This window comes from Vanessa atalanta, chromosome 6 (genome assembly GCF_905147765.1).
Source record: "Vanessa atalanta chromosome 6, ilVanAtal1.2, whole genome shotgun sequence".
Classification (NCBI taxonomy): Eukaryota; Metazoa; Arthropoda; class Insecta; order Lepidoptera; family Nymphalidae; genus Vanessa; species Vanessa atalanta.
In genome coordinates this window covers 6,986,314-7,010,656 of record NC_061876.1, presented here as the reverse complement: position 1 = coordinate 7,010,656, position 24,343 = coordinate 6,986,314, and the positions used below count along the sequence as shown (strand labels likewise).

The window sequence follows — 24,343 nt, the reverse complement described above, 5'->3', positions numbered from 1 at the left end:
ATTATTTACTAATTCGACTTGTTTTGCAATAACGTTAAGACCATAGCATCTTATTTTGAAAATTATTTACCTTTCTATTTTTAAATAGAAATCTATTTAATTTAATAATACGTTTTACATTTAAAGACTATTTATATATCGTCAAAGGAACTAAAACAAACGAGCCTACTTATTATCTTAACGTGCGTAACAGGCAACAGCATCGCTTAACATTAGCGAAATTAAAAAAATTGTAAATAAATGTTCGCGTTTTCAGCTTTGATGGTCTAGACATAAAGAATTTTTTTTTTCATTTACTCAGATATCTAGAGTTTAATCTTACCATAGAAAAATGTTCTATAATATAATGCCACGTAGAAGTCAAAAATGTCAAAGTCAAACTAAAACTATTGAGTATTGGCTGTCATGGAATAGGTTTTTCATAAAAAGTTCAAAATAGCTTTACATTTGTATAAGTTTGTCCATACATATTTCAATGGGTTCTTCACAAAGTTCTGAAGTTCCAGGGGGTGGTTCGGAGGGATATCATATCCTTAGAGTTTGTATTAATACTTTATTTATATATGACACGGCTTTTATTGTGAAATACACAAGTAACACGTCAATGTTTTGCAGGTCCAAGACGGTTCACCAGGCCAAAAAGCCAATCTCGAACCATTTTTTGATTTCATTGTAGCTATTGAAAACACTAGGCTAGACCAAGATAATGATACTCTTAAAACACTCCTAAAACAGAATATTGATAAAACTATAAAGATGCGGATTTATAGCACAAAAACACAATCGGTGAGAGAGTTGATGATAACACCTAGTCAAGATTGGGGAGGCCAAGGACTGCTCGGCGTCAGTATTCGATTTTGTTCATTTGAAGGTGCTAATGAAAATGTGTGGCATATACTGGTGAGTTTTATATTGTGAAACATGCTCAATATAAAGTCAAATACTACTTAAATTTGAAAATTTAATTATATTCTTTTTAAGGTATCTTTTCTATTGTTAGAGCTCGATATACTCGATATATTTGATAGAGAGCTAAAATTAATAAGCTAATATTATAGAGAGCTAATATGATATATTAAAGCAAAAGATATAAGTTCATGGAAATATAAAAAATATTAATTTCAATTTATAAAACCTTTGAGCTCTTTATGATGTATATTAAGCTAGACTAGAAGCAACATACTTGTTTGTGTTTATCTATTAATTTATTTAGTCGTTGACATACTCAGAATGGCCTAATATTTTCAATCAACTGAGTACACTTTTAAAATAAACAACTAACTGGCGATAAACTGTTATAACAATACAGGACTCTGATAAAAGAGCTTTATCTTCAATGAAATGCACAAAATGATACAAACAGTACAAAAACATAGTTGCCATATTAAGTTATCCATACTTGTCTGTCTTACCACTATAAATAAAAAAAATAATGTTAAGAGTCATTAATGGTTAGAAACATATTTTAATTTAAAATAAAACTAACATTTCATATATTTCAGGAAGTACATCCATCTTCTCCTGCAGAGTTAGCTGGATTAAGACCTTTCTCAGATTACATAATAGGAGCTGATTCTATTATGCATGAAAGTGAAGATCTGTTTACATTAATAGAAGCACATGAGGGAAGAGCCCTAAAGCTCTTTGTTTATAATATAAATGATGATAGCTGCCGTGAAGTTCTCATTACACCAAATCACAATTGGGGTGGAGAAGGTAGTCTTGGGTGTGGTATTGGTTATGGATACCTGCACAGAATTCCAATTAGAAGCACCCAACTAATGGCAAATCAAAATCAACACATAGCACCAACACCAATGGTAAGACAAAATTTCTTCTTACATTGTCTTAATATTAGTTGTTGAATTGACTTTTGACAAAGAGTTGGATTTAGGTGTTAAGCAAGAAAAAAAATTTTTTTTTAAATTTTTTATGGCATAGGCAATGCGCCACCAACCTTGGGAACTAAGATGTTATTTCCTTTGTACCTGTAGTTACACTGGCTCACTCACTCTTCAAACTGGATGCAACAATACTGAGTACTTTTATTTAGTGGTAGAATATCTGATGAGTGGTCGATACCTACCCAGACGGGCTTGCACAAAGCCCTACCACCAAGTACTTTTGCATTTATAATATTATTAGTATCAGATTTACTATATTGATAATCTTATCAATATAGTAAATCTGATACTAATAATATATCTATTGAAAATTATTTTTAGATTCCATTAAATATATAAATATAAAAACAAAACAGTTCAGTACCACTTTTCCTCTCTTTATGAACTGATAAATGTTTCAAACATGCAAGTTCATATACTCAATTTACCTTGATAAATTGGTTCTTGTCTAATTTTGATTTCTGGGCAAACACAAGTAATAATAATTAGCTTATTAGTTGATTTTAATTATAGTATAGTGTTTTTTAAATTATTATTTTTTTTGTTTAAGGTATCATCTCAGAACACTAATGTGCACCAAGATACTTTGTTGTCTGGTATTCAAAGTTTAAATATTGCAAATGAAACTACACCACTTGTTAATGATAATCAAGGCACACATCAGCCAGATACAATTCAGGTTTCTCAACCACCATTTTTATCTGGAGTGCCTATGGTCAATCCTGGGGCATATACAACATCATTTAACAATGTACCACAGAGCATGCCAGATTATGTAAGCACACAACCGGGCATGTCTTCAACACCTTTGTCACAAACACAATCAGTGGTATCGAATATGGCTGCCTATTCTAGCAGTAAGTAAATTTTTTTACCTATTATATGAAGCTTATTAAGTATTTTATATTATAATTATAAATATTTTTTTTTCAGACCTTGCAGAGACTACTTTGACCAACTTAGGTAGTATACCGTCAGTTTCTAACATGCAACCACCAGCTCCATTACCAAATTTACCGGGTATTCCAATGAATCAGCCTCAACCGTACATACCTATGATGCAAAATTATTCACAATCTCAAGTATCAACACCTTTGCAACAGACCTCTCCTAATTTAGTTCCAACATTTGACATGACAAGTTTTACACAAGCTCCTATGCAGCCTCCACCATTGAGCAGTGGTTTACCCATAGTGACTCCTGTTTCATTGCCAGGAATGCCCTCAATTACTGTTAGTGCAACTCTTCCAGTTTCAACTATGCAAGAAATTCATCAACAGCAAGTTCTACAGCAGCAAGATCTACTATCATGAATATTTGTTGAGTATGCTAATAAAATGCGTCAATGATTGACATAATTCTAGCACAGATATTTCAAACTTGAATGTATGTACGTACAATTTGTATATTATATTATTCAATTCAAAATAAACCATTTATTTTAATCTTGTTGTTTTTGGCTGTTAATATAAATTTATATGGCATTTAATATTTGTATAGTTATGTGAATTTATTATTTTATTTTGATTAAGAAATATTATCAAATGGTAAATATTGATATTGTGACCTGTTTTGCCTATGTGTCAATATTCTGACGTAAGTTAATGTATAATAATTTAGTATGATAATAAAATATATAAAAATATATTTTTTTATTTATTTAAATTAGAGGACTGAAGTGGTATAAGGATTGCTATCAAATAAAAAATAAGCTTTTTAATGTAAATCAAATTATTGATTATTGACATAGAAAATGTCGCAGTTTTTATATAAAAAATATTAAATTTCATAGTTTGAATGTAGTATAGTTCCAACTTTTAAAGCCCCCGAAAGCACTAGTTTTAACTATAACATATTATATAGGAACTGAGAATTTTAAAGAGGCCTCCGATTCATATAATAATGAATCGGAGGCCTCTTATCTATCGAGGTATCTACTAAGGAAGATCTACAAGGGTATATTTATAAATTTTCATCTTCATTCAAGCAACCCGTTCAAAGTTTTATTACGTCATCCAAAATAAATTAGTATGACCATATTGGCTGCTGATATAAATGATCTGGACTGGGTAAATGGTATATTATTGTTAAGTATATGGATTTTAACTTTTTGCGGGCAAAACTTACGTCGGGAAGTACTAGTAACATTAGCAATGAAAATAATTTCAAATCAAAACTAACAAAAAACTAATGAATTCGTGACGGTGATAAAAGTCAAGGAAAAATGAGTGGATAACGGCTTTTCGATATAGCTGTTGTTACAAATATTTAATAACCATTGAATCCTCGTAACAATTAAATTGTATGAGTTTTGTATATGCCTGACCCACACTGTATTAATTACTGAAATTACAATTTGACGTGAAATTACTTACGAAATTCTATATATAGGCTACTTATTATAATCGTTTGTTTTTTAGGAAAATAAAATACGATTTGTCTTATGGCTTATATTAGGATTTTACAAAACATATAAGTACAATATTTATTTACCAAAATTGGTAATATATAACATAATTTATAAATGTTAAAAATCTTAGCAATATCTTAGCATACTTTAAATAGTATTTTTATTCTTTGTATTACACTAATTGTACAAACATGCTTATGAATATTCTACTTAAATTCTTTTTTTAAATGACTGATTACATACAAAGCATCATCTTTAGGCCGCGGCTTAGGCCTGGTCTAACAGGATGATTTTTTTCCCTTGTAGAAAAAATTTCTAAGGGTGTAGGAAAACTTGTATGATAATTCATCATTTATAATGTCAAAAAATATAGAAATCGGTATTTGGGTTTATAATAATGAATAAAAAATATTAGTTATATCGTTTTTTATAATTTATCACGAGGGCGAAATTTTGGATGCCAATTGGGATAAAAGTTCACAATTTTTTCAGTTAGACATGGAAATCGGTGTTTAGATTTATGAGAAAAAGACTTACAACGTTTGAAACTTCATCATCTTATAGTGGAATGGGGGAACATTGTTTGGATATTCTTAGTTTAAAAGTTAAAAATATGGAAATCGGTGCAGGCATAGGTAATAACTGGATTTAATATTTAGAGTAGGTAAAGGGTTAGGTCATATATATGTCCGTCCGTCCGTCTGTCCGTCAATACAACAAAAATATATTTTATTTTTGTTCCGAAAATGATTACAACTTTTTATTAAAATCAATGGTCTAATTGTTAAATTTAGTACGGTGTTTATAAAAAATCGTAAAGTTAAAGTTGTTTTGTTTTATCAAGCGCGTAGAGCCATTTTAAATTGGCAACGGAGATAGTTTGCCTGGACCGAGGCACATTTGTCTTTACAAACACAAAATTTCTAGTAAGTAAATAAGACTAAGTATAAATATTGATGCATTCTTAGAAGATAGAATAAGATAGTAACGTCAAAATATTTTTAATCATCCATTTTTTAGTATTACCATTCAACGTGTAAGTAAATATCGACCAAGATAAAACCTGACCTTCACATTTTTAATAAAAGTCCTACCTATTACTCTCCAAAATGTCCTTGATAATAACATTTGTATGTTAAGAGGTTGTAAAAGTTGTGTTCATATCAAGAGAGGTAGAGGAGGAGAATATTATAATAATTTTAATAATGTTGAATTTGAATGAATGTATTATCATTCAATTATAAAATAAATAAAAGTCAAGAGTTAGTGAGTAAAAAATCTTATAATTTACTTTTAGTAATATGATTAAAATAAGTAGGTATTATTTATGTACAAACTAACAAAGCGTCAATTATTATTAATAATCATAAGACTGACGCGTAGAAAATTTGAGCCTAAAAAAATAATCAACGATGCGTTAATTTTGAGATTTCATAAGATTAACTGCTCAAATGTCAGATGATATGATAAGTACACCAAGGGCAAGGATATGTTATCATTATGTAGTTTCTCAATATGTCTTCTTAACACAATGTAGGGCGTAATTTATAGGTAATATGTGTAAACATGCATGAATGTGTGGTTTACGTAAGTACTTACTTATCACATTAATATTAATTTATGTTTTAATAAAATCGAATGTTATTACATTATATTCAGCCGAATCCTGTATAATAAATAGCTCTAAGCTTTATAGAGTTCATCTATTATCGGATAAGATACTCTTACATACTAAGCTAACATTAACACGTAGAAGTTTGTGGACCGTTGGGATTCAATGGAGCGTCGAGTTTGAAACTCCTGCGCTTGGCTTCTTCCGGTGGTGGTTTTTCAGAATCCAGCCCCAAAGCCAAGTTGTCATGTCCCCGTGTAAGCGTGGGAGCGTCGCTGTAAAAAACGCCACCCGCGAGTTCAGATAATCGGCGACGACGTCTCGTGTCTTTGTCGTCGGCTAAATTCGGCGGTCTTACACTGGAACTCCTCCGTCGTTCTGAACCCATGCGCGTTGGCACTCGTAATGCTTTCTATTTTTAAAGAAATAATGTAAGGTCCTTTTAGTAAAAAAATATAAACTGAATTGAACGAATAAAGCTATGTCGAACGAGTTTCAAATAACAATGTACATTTTGAGATATCATGATTAGCAGGAAAAGCTTATTTAGTCAATTAAATTGATATAAGTAGGTACAATTATTAATTTCTAACTCATATAAGTTTTAATCTTAATTAAGATTTTACCTTGATTTTGATGGGCAATGAATTAAGGAAGTTGATAACCGGTGGTGAGATAAGGTCAATGGGTACATCTGCGGGGTCTGTTACTCCAGTAACTACAGATACTATTAGACCAATGAGCAGCGTGCCCACGCAGCCTAAGCTCGTATACCATAAATATGATACTCTAAACAGCCAGAAAACAGCATCATCGTGGTTTTCTCTGTAAATGAGCAAAGTTATAGATTTACCACGACCTTTATAAAAATATACCATACAACATTTGAAAAACTTGTTAAAGTTACTAAAGTTGTAAATAAGTAAATGACTATTCGGAAATTATATTTGATGAAATGAAAAAAAATATATCCCGCTGAGTTTCTTTCGCCGGTTCTTCTCAGGTCCGAGGTGCTAAATTCCGAACCGGTGGTAGATTTTTGACAATCAATAAGCAAGTGCAAACACTTCTATATTGAATAAAGATTTTTGACTTTGACTTTGACTTTTGTATGGTGGCTAAAGTGATATCTTACGCAGGCTCGGAGTTAATAAAGGATGTATTGTTGAGAGATACTGGGCAAGAATCAATCGATGTTGGAAGGCGTGGCAAAGGCACGTGAGCGAATTGTGCTCCGCCACCCGCAGCTACCACCAGAATAAGCCCAAACACACCTCCAGCTATAGCACCCTGAAAAATAAAACTTGCATAAGAAATATAAAAAAATAATATTCTGGTATTATATGCTGTCGCTGTTATATGATGTAGATGTTAGTGCATTATTTTAAATTATTATTATAATTGTAGCGATGCTTCGCCGGATTAGAACTCGCAATTTCCTTTAAGATACACCTGTTTTAGCCACTGGGCCACCTCAGCTTATGTCTCAGTGAATATACAATACTAAAAAAACTTGTATATAATCGAATTAACTAACCTTTGCATTTGCCCAAGGAAATAGCATTCCGAGACTGAAGAGCCCAAGTGAGACACCTCCGATCATACCATTGAATGAGAGTGCGAGCTGAAGAACTGGTCCCAACCTTTCTACAGCGAATACTAGTGCGAAAGAAAGTGCCCCACATCCAAGACAAACCCATCTAGCAATCTGTTAATATAATTGTTTACTATATAAACATCATTAGCTGTATTATTGAATATAATATATAAAAAACATAACCAAAAAAAATAGATAGAATTATCTATAAAACTTAAGAAGAAAATGCCAATTATTTTAATTAATTTATGCATGGAAATTAAAATATCCATACATGTAGGCTATCGTTTTGTATGTTAGAAGATTCATATGTTGTTAAAATCATTGCAGTGTACGTCGAAATATGTTTCCAGGCGTAATGTTAAATATTAAGCGTATTGTTTAATATTTTAACAATTTCATACTTACTGCTGCCCCTTTTTCTTCGGGTAAAGTGATGCCCAACAACCCAGTCGCTAAATCTTGACAAGCAATTGCTGATAATGAATTTAAAGCAGATGCAACAGTGCTGAAAATTTTAAAACAACAATATAAATATTTAATAACTGATTTTGATAAGATTCCTACATGCTATTATGAATACTTTGAAACAAATCATTCGATTAGATGTGTTCGCAAAATCTTAAATTGAAATTGTGTCGGCATGTAGAGCCATAATTTGAGACCTTAATTCCCAGACTATACTTCTCAAATTGAAACCGGTATGTCAGCTAGTATATTCTAGTTAGGTCCTAATTCCGAAGACAACTTGAGTGCTACAAAATTAGTTTCTGAGCTGGCTTCATGTCTTTCGGTACACTTTGATTCTAGTAATAAAAGTGAAATTTAACTTAGAAAATACGAACATTTGTTTCAAATATTTGTGAAATTTAATTAAGAATTCTTATATTACCCAAGACTTGCCGCGAATATGCCTGCTACAAAAAAGCCGGGCACACCGGGGTGTTCTCCAAGCTGCCGGACTACATATAGAGGTAGGAGACGATCTGAAGCGTTAATAACGCCCGCCTGCGGAAAATATATTTATTTCTTATGCAAAAGTATATTTCCGTAGATAACAAAGAGTTATTAGTAGGTACACTAGAACAAAGCGGCTACAAACTCTGGCCAATACTAATACTGTGATATATTATATGCTTAATTTGTGTTTATAATTTTATTCATCTCGTGCTCGGCAATTTCTAGGAACTGAAATACTTAGGAACTTGGCGGTTTCAGAGAATATTTTTAAATTTTTGGTTGGTATTAAAGAGACTATTATATAGACTCTATATAATAGTCTCTTTAATACCAAATCTGTATTATAGAGTATTAAAATGCATTGTGTTGCATATAAATGAAATCACTAACTGGTTTTAACCAACATGATTAAGCATTCGTTTGCATTCCTTCAACGTAGTTATAAAACTTATTAATAAATTATTGTTGTATTTCAAATAAATGATTTGAATATTATCTAGAATTATTTATTGAAGAATATAATACCTTTATCGGATCACATCCTGCGTAGTGATTGGCTAAGAGAGCCCCAGTAGCGAAATTCACTGAATAGACCGATACTAAGCCGATAGCAGAAACCCAAAGAGCAATTCGAGCTTGAGATAAGCGTTCAACTGATAAATACTTTTGTATAGAAGCTTGATTGGCACAAAACATGCTTATCCAGTATATAGTGCCGCCGACCACCACTGACCAAAATGAATGTCGCACGGTGGGATCAGGATTCATGCTAAAACATAAAATTTGATCTTTTATAATTTTTGAAACAGATTGTTTTTATAATATGACCTGGCACTTATCACTGTGTTTTTAAGCTGTGTTTTAATATTGAGATGAAAGATGAGATGCGTTAATTTATTTTAATTTTTGTACATTTACGTTTTCCTTTAAAAATACTAAGCGCGTTAAAATATGACGAATAAAATGATATTAATTGCATTATATAAAAATAAGTGATTAATTTTTTTAAATGTTTGGTGTATTGATAAAATATTTTAACAATACACCATACACCTATCATAATCTATTGTGTGCTATTTTTTATATATTTAAAGAGATTAAAATTAGCTGTTTACTAGCCATTTTGTTTCTGCGATTACAATTTTTTTTTTGCAAAATAACTTCAAGATTTATCAAAATTAAGTTTTCCTTATCAAAACAATTATAATGTCTTTTCACACATATACTTTATGTAAATTAGTACTGTATGCACTGTCCCTAGAATTTAGAATATAACAAACAAATTCTGATAATATTGCTTTTAGAAAGAGCAATAGTTTAATATCCTAATAAAAAAGCTCATTTATTAGCGCGTAACAGTTATCTGTTCAATTTTAAATAAATGAAAATCATTTTATTTTATAGTTCCAATAATCTTTTAGTCGTATCGTTATTGTGGTCTTTTATTTTCAAACTATGCAAAAAACTCAATTTTTTACTAGCCTAACATAGAGCGTGTTATATAATATTTTAATACTTGAAATAAAAGCTGTATTTCCTGGTGTCATTGTCAAAGAATTTAAGCTTCTCGAATAAATGTACATAGTTTAGGTATAATCAACTTACGTAAATAATATTACGTAAAAATATGAAAAAATGTCAAAAACTAAATTTAAATATATAAGTAAAATTATATAATTACTCAAAGAAGTGTAGTCGGTCAGTGCGTCGGGCGTGATCCCAAATGGAGTCAGAGCCACCTTCTTGGGCTACACCGAGTGCAAGAACTGCGGCCAATGACCCAAGAAGGACTGCTGACTGAAAAGTATCAGTCATAATAACTGCTTTCATTCCACCCTAAAACAATTACTTTATAATTAGTTAAAATACCTCCGAAAAAGGAACAGTTTAGGAAGTTACTTGTACAGCGCTTACCTGAGATGCATAGAATATACACACTATATAAACCACTGATACTGCCAAATACGTATTTAATCCGGTCACTGTAATTTATAAAATACAACGATTATTTACTTGTTGATTTATCGACCGTCGCCATAGGATAAACTTCTGTATCTGTTAGGAATATATTACATCATTAAATTAAATTTTTCTGAGTCTAAATCTTGCTGTCTTTGATTAGTTAGTAAAGGCTATCTAAGAGTATAGTGTGGTTTCGCTGAATAACTCCGTTATGACAATTAGGTATAAAGTGAATCATAGTTAAGCAAGATTTCTAAACTAACTATTAACAATACACTATATATTTAGTTTAGTTTTTGTTTTATTAATAGTCATTTAACATAAATAAATATGTTAGTTTATATTATAAACTATGACAGTGTAGACTTAAATTTCAATACAATAATGTTAACGCGCAATTAATATTTCAGGAACAATGTTGATATTTGCACTGAATAGGATGACCAGATTTTCTGAGTAGCAGTAATATTATATTTTCTAGGTATGCATAACAAAAATAAAACAAATTTTAGCAACTTGACAATTAATTGGCGGTTTAGCGAGCAACTTCATCATGGAGGAAACAAGCCGCTTCGATTAAAAAAGTACCTACGATTTAATTCTACACTACCCTTAACGTAACCAGAATGTTATACCTACGTTACGATAGTAATATTATAATAAGTTCATGGGCTGCAATCACTCTCCACTTTTGGAACAATGGGCTCTTTTGAATACATAACTTGATTATGCAATGTCAATAAAATTCGTATGCTCCTGATATATCAAATATAGTTTCGAAAATTTTTTCGCCTTGTAACACATATAAAATATGCAAGTGACATCGCTATTGTAATACCATTCGAACGTATGATTATAATCCTTTGTAAAAATTTAGGAATTACGTGATTTTGATGACCCATTTTATTGAATCATAGTCAAACATTCTTCATTGAAACTATTTTTCTTAACCGCTACAATTGTTTACGACAATATGTACTTACTGAGTTGTATTTCAGTCCTAATTTGTGGTTATACTAATATGATCAGTTTAAATGTTCCCTTATTTCAACTTGCTGAAAATCCTGAATTTTATACTCCAGAGGTAATTTGTAAATCTATTAAATATCAATAAAATGCAAGTAACATTATTTTATAAAATTGTAGCCGAATTATATTTATTAAATAGATATTATTTATATATTTTAATATTATAATTTATATATGTTTATAATTCAATAAACAATTTCAACGTTTGAAAAGTTCATCGAATGTATCATCAATTTGTTTGATGATACAACGATGTTGTGTGCCTATGTTGGTTTAATTAACTTACTAGCGGATTATTTGCAATCTTTGCTTTGTGATGGCTTTTATATTTTTCTATATTTCGGAATTATGTTTCATATATATTTTTTTTAATTATTTTTTAGGAGAGCAAGTATGTCAATAAAGTCATTAAATAGTTAGTGATTTTAACTTTTAAAAGTGTTATGTGATTTTACGCAACTTTTACTTAACGGGTAAATAATAACGATCAAATATTTATGTGAATTATAAGTTAAATAATTACGAAACTTTTAAGAATAACACTTTGCGAAAACTATCTATGAATTAATTTTATGACGCTATTGTCATCCCATTGTGCAAGAGTCACTTTGATGTTACAGACTTTATAACACTTAATGCGTTATGAATATCTTTATAGATCTCTCTTTAATGTCATATGATGTGTTTCACTTTTTCTTAATCTATTTTTAGTTTACTGTGATACGCGACTTTGTACGTTTGTATTGTTTTATTAAAAGTATTATTTGCATAACTATTTTGTTATTTTACCTCATCTCTATTAATGTCATAGATATGGATATGTAGAAACGTAGAATTGTATTAATTCTTATTTAACTATATACTTACGACTATATTTTTACGATAGTGATGTACCCATATAAACAGATTTAAACGTAGTTTATTGCAATATAATACGACCGTGAATTATACAAAGTATTATTGGGCAACCGTTACGTGTTGTAGGGACCAGATAACCGTGATTAGAATATATATATTTTATTTTTCTAATGGTTTTGGGCACCGTGAACCAAGACTATCATTGATATATTCCAAATGTTTCTCGTGGTATTATAGAGTTTAATGAAAATAACGCCGACTTGAACCCAGTTATTTATTTATTAGTACCTTAGTATGCGATTTGTGTAAAATATTTGTACGTTACGAATTGAACACAACTATTAATCATTATAAATAAATTTATAAAGTTTATTTAATACTTATAAAATAGTTTATATATTTAATTTTATCTCACAATAAATAAATCATTTAAACATATGTAATTATATGACCATTATTATGATTGGAGTACAAAATAACTTGACCATTACGTGCTGACACAATTTTAATATAAAAACAGCTTATATAAGCCATATACAAAAAAACACACGTATTCAAATATAATTGCTAAGATTATTTGCTAATTACGTGATATGCTATTATATCGTTACATCATACATAATTTTTACATGTTTCTCCACAGTTAATTTTAGAAGTGTTTTATCATAAAACATAGAACGTTGCATACAAATACAATATTATCTTACTGTATTTCGACCTTACCTACTTTTACTAACACATTAAAATCGATGCAATTATGATGTAATTTTATTATGTATTTAAAAGTTGCAATATCAATAACCTTAACTTTAATGACTCTATCAGTCATTTTACCCAACTGACAACAGTTACATCCTTACTACGTTGAGAATTAAAAAAAAAAGCTAAAATTATGTATTAAGTTAAATTAACTCATCAAAGTAAAAAAAAAACAATTTATTACTTTCTTTCGTCACCGGTTATCACTTTGAGAAAATTCTCAGTTAAGAAAAGTCTCGTATGAATAAAAATAAGAATGAACGATGATAAAATAAAATGATAATTTCTTTACCATCAGATAGTGCGAGTGCTGGAGCGTATACAGCCACTGCCGTATACAATATCATTTGCATCATGTAGAGTGCGCTCGCGTAAACACGCATTGATTTGCAGAAACGGACTTCCTGTTAAACATTTACTTCTTAATAAATATATTCATTTTATTTTATTTATTATTAATATCGAGGAGTGTATTATATAAGGAGGGTTATGACTTTTATAAAAATTTTTTTTTGTTACGTCTTTGTATAATGGAACAAAATATACCAATAGCTACCTATAATCCGTACAAACGGTGGTAGACGAGGTATTACTTTTTACTTTATTCGATAGTTATCTACATTATCATTATTTACGTTTCATTTGTATGTATGTACGTCTCTTACCAGATATTCATAGCATGATGTTAATCTCAGTCTCATAAAAACCGGAAGATATAGATGACTAGTCACGGGAATTACAAGTACAAAAGCTAAGCATATCATCCAAAATTGTCCACCCGCCACGTACATTTCTGCTGGATTTCCTAGTAGCTCGATGGCTGTAATAAAGCTGTCGAAATAAATGCATTATTAAACTTTAATATAAAATTAAAGGATTATTATATTATCAATTGTACCATTATGGTTGTTCCAAAATATTACGGAATTCGTAACAAAATACAATACCTTGCTGCTAAGCTTAAAGCCATTGGAAATGTTCCCATAGAAGATCCTCCCAGTAAAAAATCATCTCCTGTCAGCTGCTTTTCACCAAAATATGCGTAAAAGACGCCTATGGCGCAGGAGATAATAAGCATCGCAACAAGAACACTGTAATCCTCCCATGTAAACAGTGAAACCTTAGTTTCATTTCTTGGTTGAAATATATCAGAATTATTGGTACTATTTAGTTCAAGAGGAAGCTTGGTTGCTTGTGTTGCTGATATGAAACTCAAAATCCAAATTAATGCTAAAATTTCCTGTAAAGAAGAGTATTTTTAGGATATTCAGTAGCAAATCAGGGCGCAAATTCTATTAAAAAACTGTTACTTTATCGCAATCGACTCTCTTAATGGTTGCCGTTCAGTCGTTTTCCTATTCTACTAATACAACAATCGAAGTTGATTCGAAATATAATCCAGAATGTATCGTAAGCGATATAAATAAGTAGAATTGCCATCAGTTACGATAAAGCTGAGATTTATTTTTGTGAGGATTTCTCGATGATAGATGGATCGAGATTCGGGAAAGTAAGGTAGAATTAGCCCCCAGATCATTAAAGTTTTAATTCAACCATACAAAAATTAAAAATATGTAAAGTCAAAAACGACAACAACAAATTGTATTTTAAAGAGCAATTATTTTCAATTGTTTAATTACTGAGCAGTGGGTGTTACTCATTGATCTCTTCGAATCAATTAACAGGCACCGTACTGCTTTTTTAATTATGGCGGATAAACGGAATGAAACCCGACAATCAAATTGTTAGGAAGACATTATGTCATTACATCCTACGGTATCGCAGTCAAAAGCAGAAATGCATCTATCTAATAAAACGACTAGTTAAAGTACATCAGTCAGCGTAGCAATCATTTTTGTATTGCAATGAGTAGGTATATGATATACATTTTTTTTATTTAAACTTTGAATAGTTCTGGTATAAGAGTTGAAATGATTTGAACATTGATCACTATTATTCTCTGTAAATTGTATGGTTGACCCTGCTGATCATGAAATTGCATCTTCTCCCATTGAATATAAAATATGACTGCGACGATTTCATTTCGCAGAACTGTACCCTAATAATTTAAATGCCTGGATTAATGTTGGCAATGATACGCTCACTTCTAAATATTTCCGAATTGTGGAGTGTATAAATTCTTCGACAAAATCATCAAAACATTTGCATGATGCTGACCTAGTGCGCATTGTTTTACTACTAAGTCATCGAGCTAGTTACTTTCAGGCACGCTGATAGTAAAACTAGTTACAGAGCGGAAAAAACCGGATTCAATCTCTCTATTACTTCCTTAAGGCGGTAGATTCCGGTATTAGCCGCCTTTTAAATCCTGTTAAGGCCGACTCATGGGAGACGGGTGGGAAGACAATATTTGAGTCAACAACATTCCTAACAATTAACGAGTGAGCATTGATGAAGGGATATTTAATAGAGATATTTTAAAAGCGTTTCGTTTTGTTGACCAAGATAAATCATATAAATAAATGTTAATAAAATATAACGGTAGAACTATTTAAAAAAAAAATAAGCTGAACGGGGAAGATGTTACATACATCGAATTAAGTAGGTATAATGTTACGTTTTTTTATATCTTATCACTTGAGTTTTCTCTTTATTCTGAAACTAATTCGTTGGAAGACCGAAACAATTTACTACTCGGTACTTGTAAGCACCTAAATAATCAATTTAGGTGCTTACTTTTTCTAGTAACTTACTTAAAATTTTAATTTGATTTCGGAGAATATATTATAACACTCATATTTAGTTATTTTGATAGTATAATCACCATTTCGTGATGAGAAAATGGAATGTAATAATAATATATTGTATACTTAAAGATCAATGAAATCGTAAATATCATTTGTTTTTATGTAATCGTTGTTTTAGAGACCTATGGGGCAGTTTAAGGCTTACATTTTTATAGTTATAAATAAGTATTAAGATATAGAATATAAGTGTATTAAAAAGAGATGCAGACAATTTTACATTTATATTTTGTAAATTTAAAATTACAAAACGACTATATTTTCATTGTATAATGCTTATTTGGGTAAGTATTTCTAAAATGGTCAATTAATTATCTAAAGCGAGAGGCCTGTCAAGCAGATACATTGTGATGCCGTTAATTATTCTTAAACAAAATCCATCTTGATTACTAAAACATATTGGAATGTATTCCTTACCAAATAATGGTTGCGAAAGTTTTCGCGGTGGCTGACGAATATGCAATTACGTTTTTAGAATAAAATTCAGACGAATTAGTCGTGGACTACACAATTAATAGTCTACGTGACTGCGATCAATGATTTTATTCATCTTTAAATTTAGAATACACTAACTTATTTTTTGCTATTTTTATATAAAAAAGTAATAATTCTAACCAAATAAAATAAAAGCAAATAAACTTCACAATACTATTTTATTTTTAGAATAATCCAGTTGAAATTTTAAACTTATGTTGATATTGCATTACGTGTAATTTTCTTATGTCGTAGTTTAGGGTACCGTAGCCAAACAATTCGATGCAGTTTTAGATCTTACTTCTATTTGCATGAAATTTTGCATGTTAATTCTTAAGAAATCTTTTTTCTTTAAATATTTACTAAACTATTTTTTTTTTTTATTTTAGACACTTGCTATATAATATTTAGAATACTTTAAGGTTTTCGAATACTACAGTTTATAACAAATTAAATTTAGTTCAAAATATGTTGGCTTACATTTGAAAAAAAATAAATTAATATTCTAGATTATTAGAAAAATATAAAATTTTAATAAATATCCCAGAAACCTCTTCTACAGAAACCCTGAGATATTTATTATATATAATATCATATTGTAACATTCATATTGACAAAATACGTACTTATTTTCCTAACCTATATTGGGAAATATATAATCATGTTTTAAATAACACTCCTGACTAATCTATAAACAAGATCTAAAAAATTAAAATTCGAAATGCCTAAACAATTTATTTATAAGAACATAACCACTTACCTGAAAAGCATTTTCTGTCCTTCTATAATTTTTGAATAAGTCCATTTCTGTTGTATAGTAAACCCACAAGACTCACGATTATTTACATGTCCTTCTTGGAAATGAGGATCAGTTGTGATTGTTTCCTGATTTTGTCGCACCGAACGTCCTATAAGACTGTGAAACTGTCGTAAAATGTGCTCTACATGTGTACACCAATAAATAGTAATTAAGTCTCCAATCATACGGAATAGTTAACTGACCAAAAGAGACGAGGGCTTACGCGAGAAGTCCTACGCGTTTGATACCTACTTAAATAAACACAATCAGACTCGCTTCTTAATAAGAATTTCAAATTAAAGATACATTAAAAATAAAGATCACTTCAGAATAATTCGCACTCACAAACATTCTCATTAAAAGTGTTTCACCAATGACTTCTATAAACATTGATAACTGATCGTATAGCTGAAGGTTAATTTTTAGATTATCTTAAGAAAGAGTCGTAAAATTCTTTTATTTACAAAATGACATTCAATTATGATGTCTTTTAAATAATCAATTGTATTATACATATATCATCAATTAAACAAGTAATATTTTGTAATATAAATTGTTATCTACTAACATAAAAAACTAAAAAAAAAATACCTTCAATCGTCACTAATGAAATCTAAAATATACACTAAATTTTGTCTTTAACGTAAAACAAAAATGTATATTTTCTTTGTTTCTTAGTATACTTCTGCGTCTCAGCTCACACGAATGGTAAAGCGTGGAATCAATCAAAAGAAACGGCTCAATGCTGGACTATCGCTGCACGCTTATTTAGCGTCTTATTAGGCATACACTTTGTTAATATCGACATAATTTTAATAATATATTGTGCTCGAGAGCAAACCGTAATGATATACTTAATCATATTTATTTATTTATTTATACTTTAAACTAAATAATACATATGGATTAAAAAAAGTTGTATGAATGAAGGCGGCCTTATCGGTAACACAGCGATCTCTTCCAGGCAACCTTTGGGCAGAAGACTGGTTGTAAAACAAATAAGTATATATTTTTCGGGCCTAATCAAATATTATTTCGTTTAGTTCTAACATTTTTTTAAAGAACAAAAGTACAACAGATATTCTTCCACCAAGCAGCATTATTTGTTGGTTTGAAGGGTGAGTGAGACAGTGTAATTAATGGCACAAGAGATTAATTACACTGTCTCACTCACGCTTCAATAACGTCTTGTTTCCCGAGGTTGTTAGTGCATTGGCCATGTAAGGGATAGGTAATATTTCTCGAATAAAACAGACATGCTGTGAAGTTCGTTTTTCGGACAAAAACGCGTTTTCTCAAGGAGTCAGCTATCTTATAGTGACAGTTAGGTCTTGAGTTATTTTGCGAACTAAGTCACAATCCCGACGACATAAAACTTAACGGCGATCTATACAGGCTGAAATACCTCATGGTTCAGCGAAATGCATATTCTTCACAAGTGTAATGCGTTTCTGTATAAATTTGTTAATTATCGACGAGGTTTCGTAAAAACAAGATTGTATTGCCTATCAGTCTGCCTACCTGCTACAATAAGAAAATAAATACTATAATAAGGTTTCTTCAAGATATTTTCTTTTATCGCCGAGCACGAGAAATTAATTATAAACACGTTATAATCACTTGCTTGCCCGGAGTTGAAACCATGGTCTTTGGTAAAGATTCACTTGTTCTATAAACTACTGGGCTATATAGACTCAACTCGTAGTATGTATTATTTTTCATTTTTCATAGAAAATAAAAAGTGTATTTCTCTTGGCAATTAAGTACAAATTTTAAACGGCTGTAAAGTACTTTAAATGTTAATAGCCTCATTAAATATTAAACTAATTATAATTAAGGTACTTATTTTCTTGTATATTATTTTAACTAAACTATAGCACACGTTCAACGGAGAGCAGAGACAGTCCCTATAATCAGCAGAAGAAATTGTTGTATTTAAGCTTAATTTTTTTGTTGCACTCATAAAATTGCAATTTAAACTATGTTATTCGTTTCGTCTTTCAGCTCTGTTAAATATCACTTATGTGAACTCATAACTGATGCTATTAACAAATCCTCCATATTTTTTATATACATATGTATGAACTATCTATATTTGTACGTCTCCAGTTTTTACAAGCTTTTATTTAATTTGCAGGATAATTTCTTAAAGTCAAATCTTGTTAGCAGAATTAGAACCAATTCATTACACGTTGGTTCAGTTCCATTAACAATGCTTTACAATGGTAAGCATGACCTGATCCAGGATAGACCCCAAACAAAGAAACTCCTCAACGATAAACAGTAAAGCCACCAAGAGACAGATAGGTATAATATGATTGTTTTTAAAAATACGTTTTTCTATGTATTTTTACTACCGAACTGATTGCTTTGATTATAGAATTTTCAATTAAATTTCATTTAATTAACACATTGACGCCGATAAAATTATTGTAACGTGACCCTCCACGTACATTCGAGGGTAAATAGATCGATAAATCAATAACCTAAGGTTATAGATATACTTACAACATATGGATATGCTTACTGAATTTTGAAATTTAGATTAAATATATATATATATATATATATATATATATATATATATATATATATATATATATATATAGGTATATAGATACCAATTAATTTTTTTTTTACATTTTTCATAGAAAATATTCGCTTCAGTAATGTTTGAATTGAAACAAAATTTATTATACAATTAACAAAATTAAGGTTACATGCTTGGTGTATAACAATACTCATTATGTTATATTACATAAATTATATAATAATAACGACTTGTTGTAGATTAAATAAAATGATAAAAAAGTATTATAGTACAAGTAACGATCAACAAAACTATATAGGACAGGAGTAGATTTATTGACTTGCAATGATTTCCCTAATTTTTAATTACAGTATCAGACGTCTTCTTACTAAATTCTAAAAACTTTGTAAGATATTTTATATTTAAAACCATAATTATATATACTTGATACAAAAAGTATTATATTATTATATATAAATATGGTTTTAAATATAAAATATCGACGATCAAAAATATCGAATAACGAATACAATTTAAAAAGTATTTTTTAAATGTTCATATCGACATTGAGGAGTAATTTTACCATTAGGCATTCATCTACGCTCCGAGCGTAGCCAGGGGTAGGGTGACGTGTGAGCCCATCACATTGCGCAAAGCATGAGAGCCATCGAAAGTCCCCTCCCCGGATATGGAGCGCACAGCTCATATATACGCAGGTATATCTGTTCACTGGACATTACACATTCAAAACTGTCTAATCACGTTGCAAGGATGTGCGACAAAATGGTAGGTCCCGTAGTGTGCTTGTGCCATTTAATAATTTTTAAGCTAGTGGTCTTGTGACATTCAAATTGGAAAGTGAATATGGGATTTCATTTTAGTAGTATTAACATATCTACTGAAACTATCCTGGATCTATAAGAACAAAAAACTTGTAAAATTTACAGTAAAATTTGAATATTTTTTATTCAACATAAATTAAGATTATTGTTGCCATAAAAATTTTTTTTTTTCTAATATACATATTATGTAAACTTCTTTTGGGGTATATATATATATATTTAATTGGGGTATTTTTTTGGTTGCAGGTATTACGGTCATTGGTATTCGCGATAATCGCAGCATGCGTTGTTGCACGTCCTGAACCGCCATCATCGTACGGGCCACCATCTACCTCATACGGTGTACCGGCGGCACAGTATGGACCACCTCAACAGCCTATCGTACACAAACATGTGTACGTACATGTGCCGCCACCAGACAACGAATTGCCCGCTCTGCGCAAGCCGGTATACGTGCCACCGCCACAGAAACACTACAAAATAGTTTTCATTAAGGCACCTACCCCGCCGACTCCGACCGCACCGATAATTCCTGTGCAGCCACAAAGCGAAGAAAAGACACTTGTTTACGTATTGGTCAAGAAGCCGGAAGAGCAACCAGAGATCGTTATTCCCACTCCAGCACCCACCCAACCTTCCAAACCAGAAGTTTACTTCATCAGATATAAGACCCAGGTATGATTTTAAATAAATCTTTTGTATCATTTTGTTGTACGTTTTGCGTGTGAAAAAACGTATTTATTTATTGGTGTCGATGAGGTAAGGCTTATGATAAATATTTGTTAGGTATATATAAAACATATATGCCATTTTGCGATAAAACTATAATAAACTTTCCAAGTCTTATTTCTGAATTATGTAGTTAAAATTATTCAACGAAAATATCATAATCGTCAATTATATCTCTCAGCCATCTTTAATTATGTAGAACAATAGTCGTACAAAACTACTCGCTGTAAATGTATTTCTGTGTTCCTTTTGGAAAGGGAATACAACAATATACTCGTAGTAATTTGTTTTGATTGCGTTGGTCTAATAGTTATAAGATATATAGCTAAAAGACCATAGACTCTGAAGTTCTGGATTCAAACCAAAAGTCGGTCCGATAAAAAGTTATTGTATTTGTCCAAAACTTCTCAGTAACAGCATAATTGACTAGAATGACCTACATATTTGCATAGCTGCTTTCATAAAATAAATAAAAAAGTGGATGTCGTAAAAGCCGATTATGGGATGAGGATTTCAAAAACATATTATGGCGTGGTGATATCGCAAAACTATTCTCGGGGAACACTAAGGTAGAAATTATTTCAATTGCAGTTTTATAAAACATCCGTGATAGGATAGGTTAGAACAGGCAAATTATAAAAAAAATAGTAGCATAAAAATAAAAATGGTAAAAACAATAAAATGGATCTTTCGGCTGAAAAAAATAGTTGTGAAGTTTTTGTAATGAAATGGTTTATTCATGTTTGCATGAAATATCATCAGAACACATAGACAAAATTATAATTGAGATTGTGTAAATGAACAACCTAAACACAATTATGTCATAAGTATTATTTACTATATAGGTCGGAAATGATGTCGAACCGCCGAAAACAAAACTGTAAACACAGATTTAAAATAACATAAAACGGATGTTCCTTCACTATTAAGTATCTATAGATTAGTCTACGGTTTCGCCTGTGTCGATAAAGGGGTGCCACCCTTTTATTATAAAAACCTAACCTAACCGAAAGATTCTACCCAAACTACTGAAATTTTATACGTTTTATTGTAAGTTAAATCACCGTGCACAATCTTTCGACAGCTGACAATCTTGCGAGAGATAATAATATAAAATCTTAAATCTTTGTACCGTTAGATATTATTATTTTACGGTATTTAAGATTTTAAGGTGAGATATGAAAAATTAAATTAAACATTAAAAGTTAATGTTTTTTCTATTGCTAATATTAATAGCCTTGCAACCGTATATTAAATCCTAATAAAATATTTATTTTACAGAAACAAGAAGGATACCCCGCCGCCGCTCCTCCAGCACCAGAGTATGGGCCACCTGCTTCAGCTCCATCTTCAGAATATGGTGCTCCTTAAAATTATTACAAAGTTCGCCTGCATGCCTTTTCTTTTAACGGTATACCAACAACAATAAGCTGACAATTAAAAGCAGAATATAGCTACCATACCAATAATACACTAAAATATTCGAATGTACGTTGTTACGTAAACTGCATACTTGGTATGAACAGAGTCAGATGGTGAACCGTAAATCTTGAGGGCAATCGCTACCGATGACTGGATTCAATGGCATGAAGCCAACCCGTAGTGCAAATTTATTTTTATCTTGCATCAAATTGATGTGCGCTTGTAAATACTATTTTATACTTATTATTAAATGTTTTTATTAAATAATCTGTAGTGTTATTATATACCTTTAAATACCTGTAATTGAGTAATTTTTTTGGTTCACTTTTTTACTCCTATTATATTTATTAAAAAAACATTTGAATATATCGAGTCTAAATGCTTGCAAAAAGTATAATTTTGTACATAAACGATTGTACCAAATGACTAATCAAATGATGTCAAAATGTCTCTCAGGTGTTAGATTAGTAACAAAAATGTTTGAAAATAATTTTCAACAAGAAATAATTACGTAAGGTGTTAACAAGGGAGGACATTTAGTTGTGTGCTAAAAGTGAAAACTTGTGAATCAGATTAGAATGCTGAAGTAATATTTGCACGTAAAATATATTCTTACTAAATGCTTGACTAAGAAAATAATAATTTTGTAATTAAGATAAAAATACTTATATACATATATAAGTAAAAGAGTCTATTCTTTCAGTAGTAAGTATTAGAGTTGTGTCACGCAAGGTCTGCATTACTAGGATTGTATGTGTTTCCGTTGTGATGTAAGTCGACCACGTTCGTAGTATAATATAGACATTATGAGAAGTGTCTCACGGCACTATTATGTCCCAGCAATTCAGTATTTTCACTTTCACGAACTCAAGAGTACCGCTATGCTGACTGCTTCCGGACAAACTATGACAAACTATGATGTCTACTTATTATTATGTGTTTACAACAAAGCAGACAATGTATTCAATAGACCTATATCAAATGTACTAATACTCTAATACTACACAATATATACTAATACTATACTTAATATCAAGTCGCTGATAGAAAGGTATAGGTGAAAATGAATTATTCAGATCTAGCTGTAGGTTCAAGCAGTCACTATGTTTTTAGTAAATGGCTGGGGAAGATTTTAAATGCATAGAAATGCTTAGAAGTACGTTCATATTAAGAATATAACAATCAGTAAAAGTATTATTACAAGGCTACATCAGAGTACGTAATTCTGGAAGGATTCTAAAGGATTCTGTGGTAATAATCAATATTTAGGGTAAATAGTAACCAAACAAGACCAATATATGCCAGAATTCACGCTTTATGCGATTTGCCTTCACACATAATTCGCCTACATGTTATCTAATACGGCAGCGGATAGTATCATATGGAAATCTTTTTACATAGCACGCCTAGATGATACATAGGATTAAATAGGAGTGAGCAGCCCAAGGTTTTTAAAGCGCTCAGGGTTTGTCTATGTATACGTGTATAATAATTCGTGGATATAGAAGGCGCTCTTCAAATATTTATTTCATTCGGCAATAAGAATATATTATTTTTAAAATCTGTATAAATACGTATTAATTTAATCTGTATGAATCTACTTATTTGTATGTAGGTGGGTATTTTATTTTTTGCGAAAATTACCGACTCATTTTTGTTTCTTCATAAGGGATTGATCGTCAATATCTATT

At 30.5% G+C, this 24,343-nt stretch overlaps 3 protein-coding genes across 5 annotated transcripts; 2 read left to right on the top strand and 1 right to left on the bottom strand.

The window, feature by feature from the left end:
- Positions 1-387: 387 nt before the first annotated feature.
- LOC125064539 (Golgi reassembly-stacking protein 2) lies at positions 388-3,349 on the top strand. The gene is made up of 5 exons (XM_047671637.1): positions 388-538; positions 616-900; positions 1,503-1,820; positions 2,455-2,761; positions 2,838-3,349. Exons 1-5 carry the CDS (start codon positions 476-478, stop codon positions 3,215-3,217), a joined length of 1,353 nt encoding a protein of 450 aa, XP_047527593.1. The 5' UTR covers positions 388-475; the 3' UTR covers positions 3,218-3,349.
- Positions 3,350-5,639: 2,290 nt separating this feature from the next.
- Positions 5,640-17,867, bottom strand: LOC125064723 (sodium-coupled monocarboxylate transporter 1). Of its 3 annotated transcripts, none has more exons than XM_047671909.1 (14): positions 17,721-17,867; positions 17,091-17,254; positions 14,039-14,331; positions 13,757-13,922; positions 13,384-13,495; positions 10,398-10,465; positions 10,165-10,319; positions 9,009-9,252; positions 8,416-8,531; positions 7,932-8,031; positions 7,464-7,634; positions 7,062-7,216; positions 6,553-6,751; positions 5,640-6,338 (listed from the first exon to the last, which is right to left on the bottom strand). In XM_047671909.1, the coding sequence occupies exons 2-14, from the start codon at positions 17,133-17,135 to the stop codon at positions 6,057-6,059; spliced, it is 2,106 nt and encodes a 701-aa protein (XP_047527865.1). In that variant the 5' UTR covers positions 17,136-17,254; positions 17,721-17,867; the 3' UTR covers positions 5,640-6,056. The 3 variants fall into 3 exon arrangements, with proteins under 3 accessions (XP_047527865.1, XP_047527863.1, XP_047527864.1); XM_047671907.1 differs by having other exon boundaries at positions 17,091-17,246; XM_047671908.1 differs by lacking the exon at positions 17,721-17,867 and having other exon boundaries at positions 17,091-17,563.
- A 2,563-nt stretch (positions 17,868-20,430) lies between these two features.
- Positions 20,431-22,865, top strand: LOC125064681 (extensin). The gene is made up of 3 exons (XM_047671847.1): positions 20,431-20,445; positions 20,748-21,176; positions 22,512-22,865. The coding sequence occupies exons 1-3, from the start codon at positions 20,431-20,433 to the stop codon at positions 22,599-22,601; spliced, it is 534 nt and encodes a 177-aa protein (XP_047527803.1). The 3' UTR covers positions 22,602-22,865.
- Positions 22,866-24,343: the final 1,478 nt, after the last annotated feature.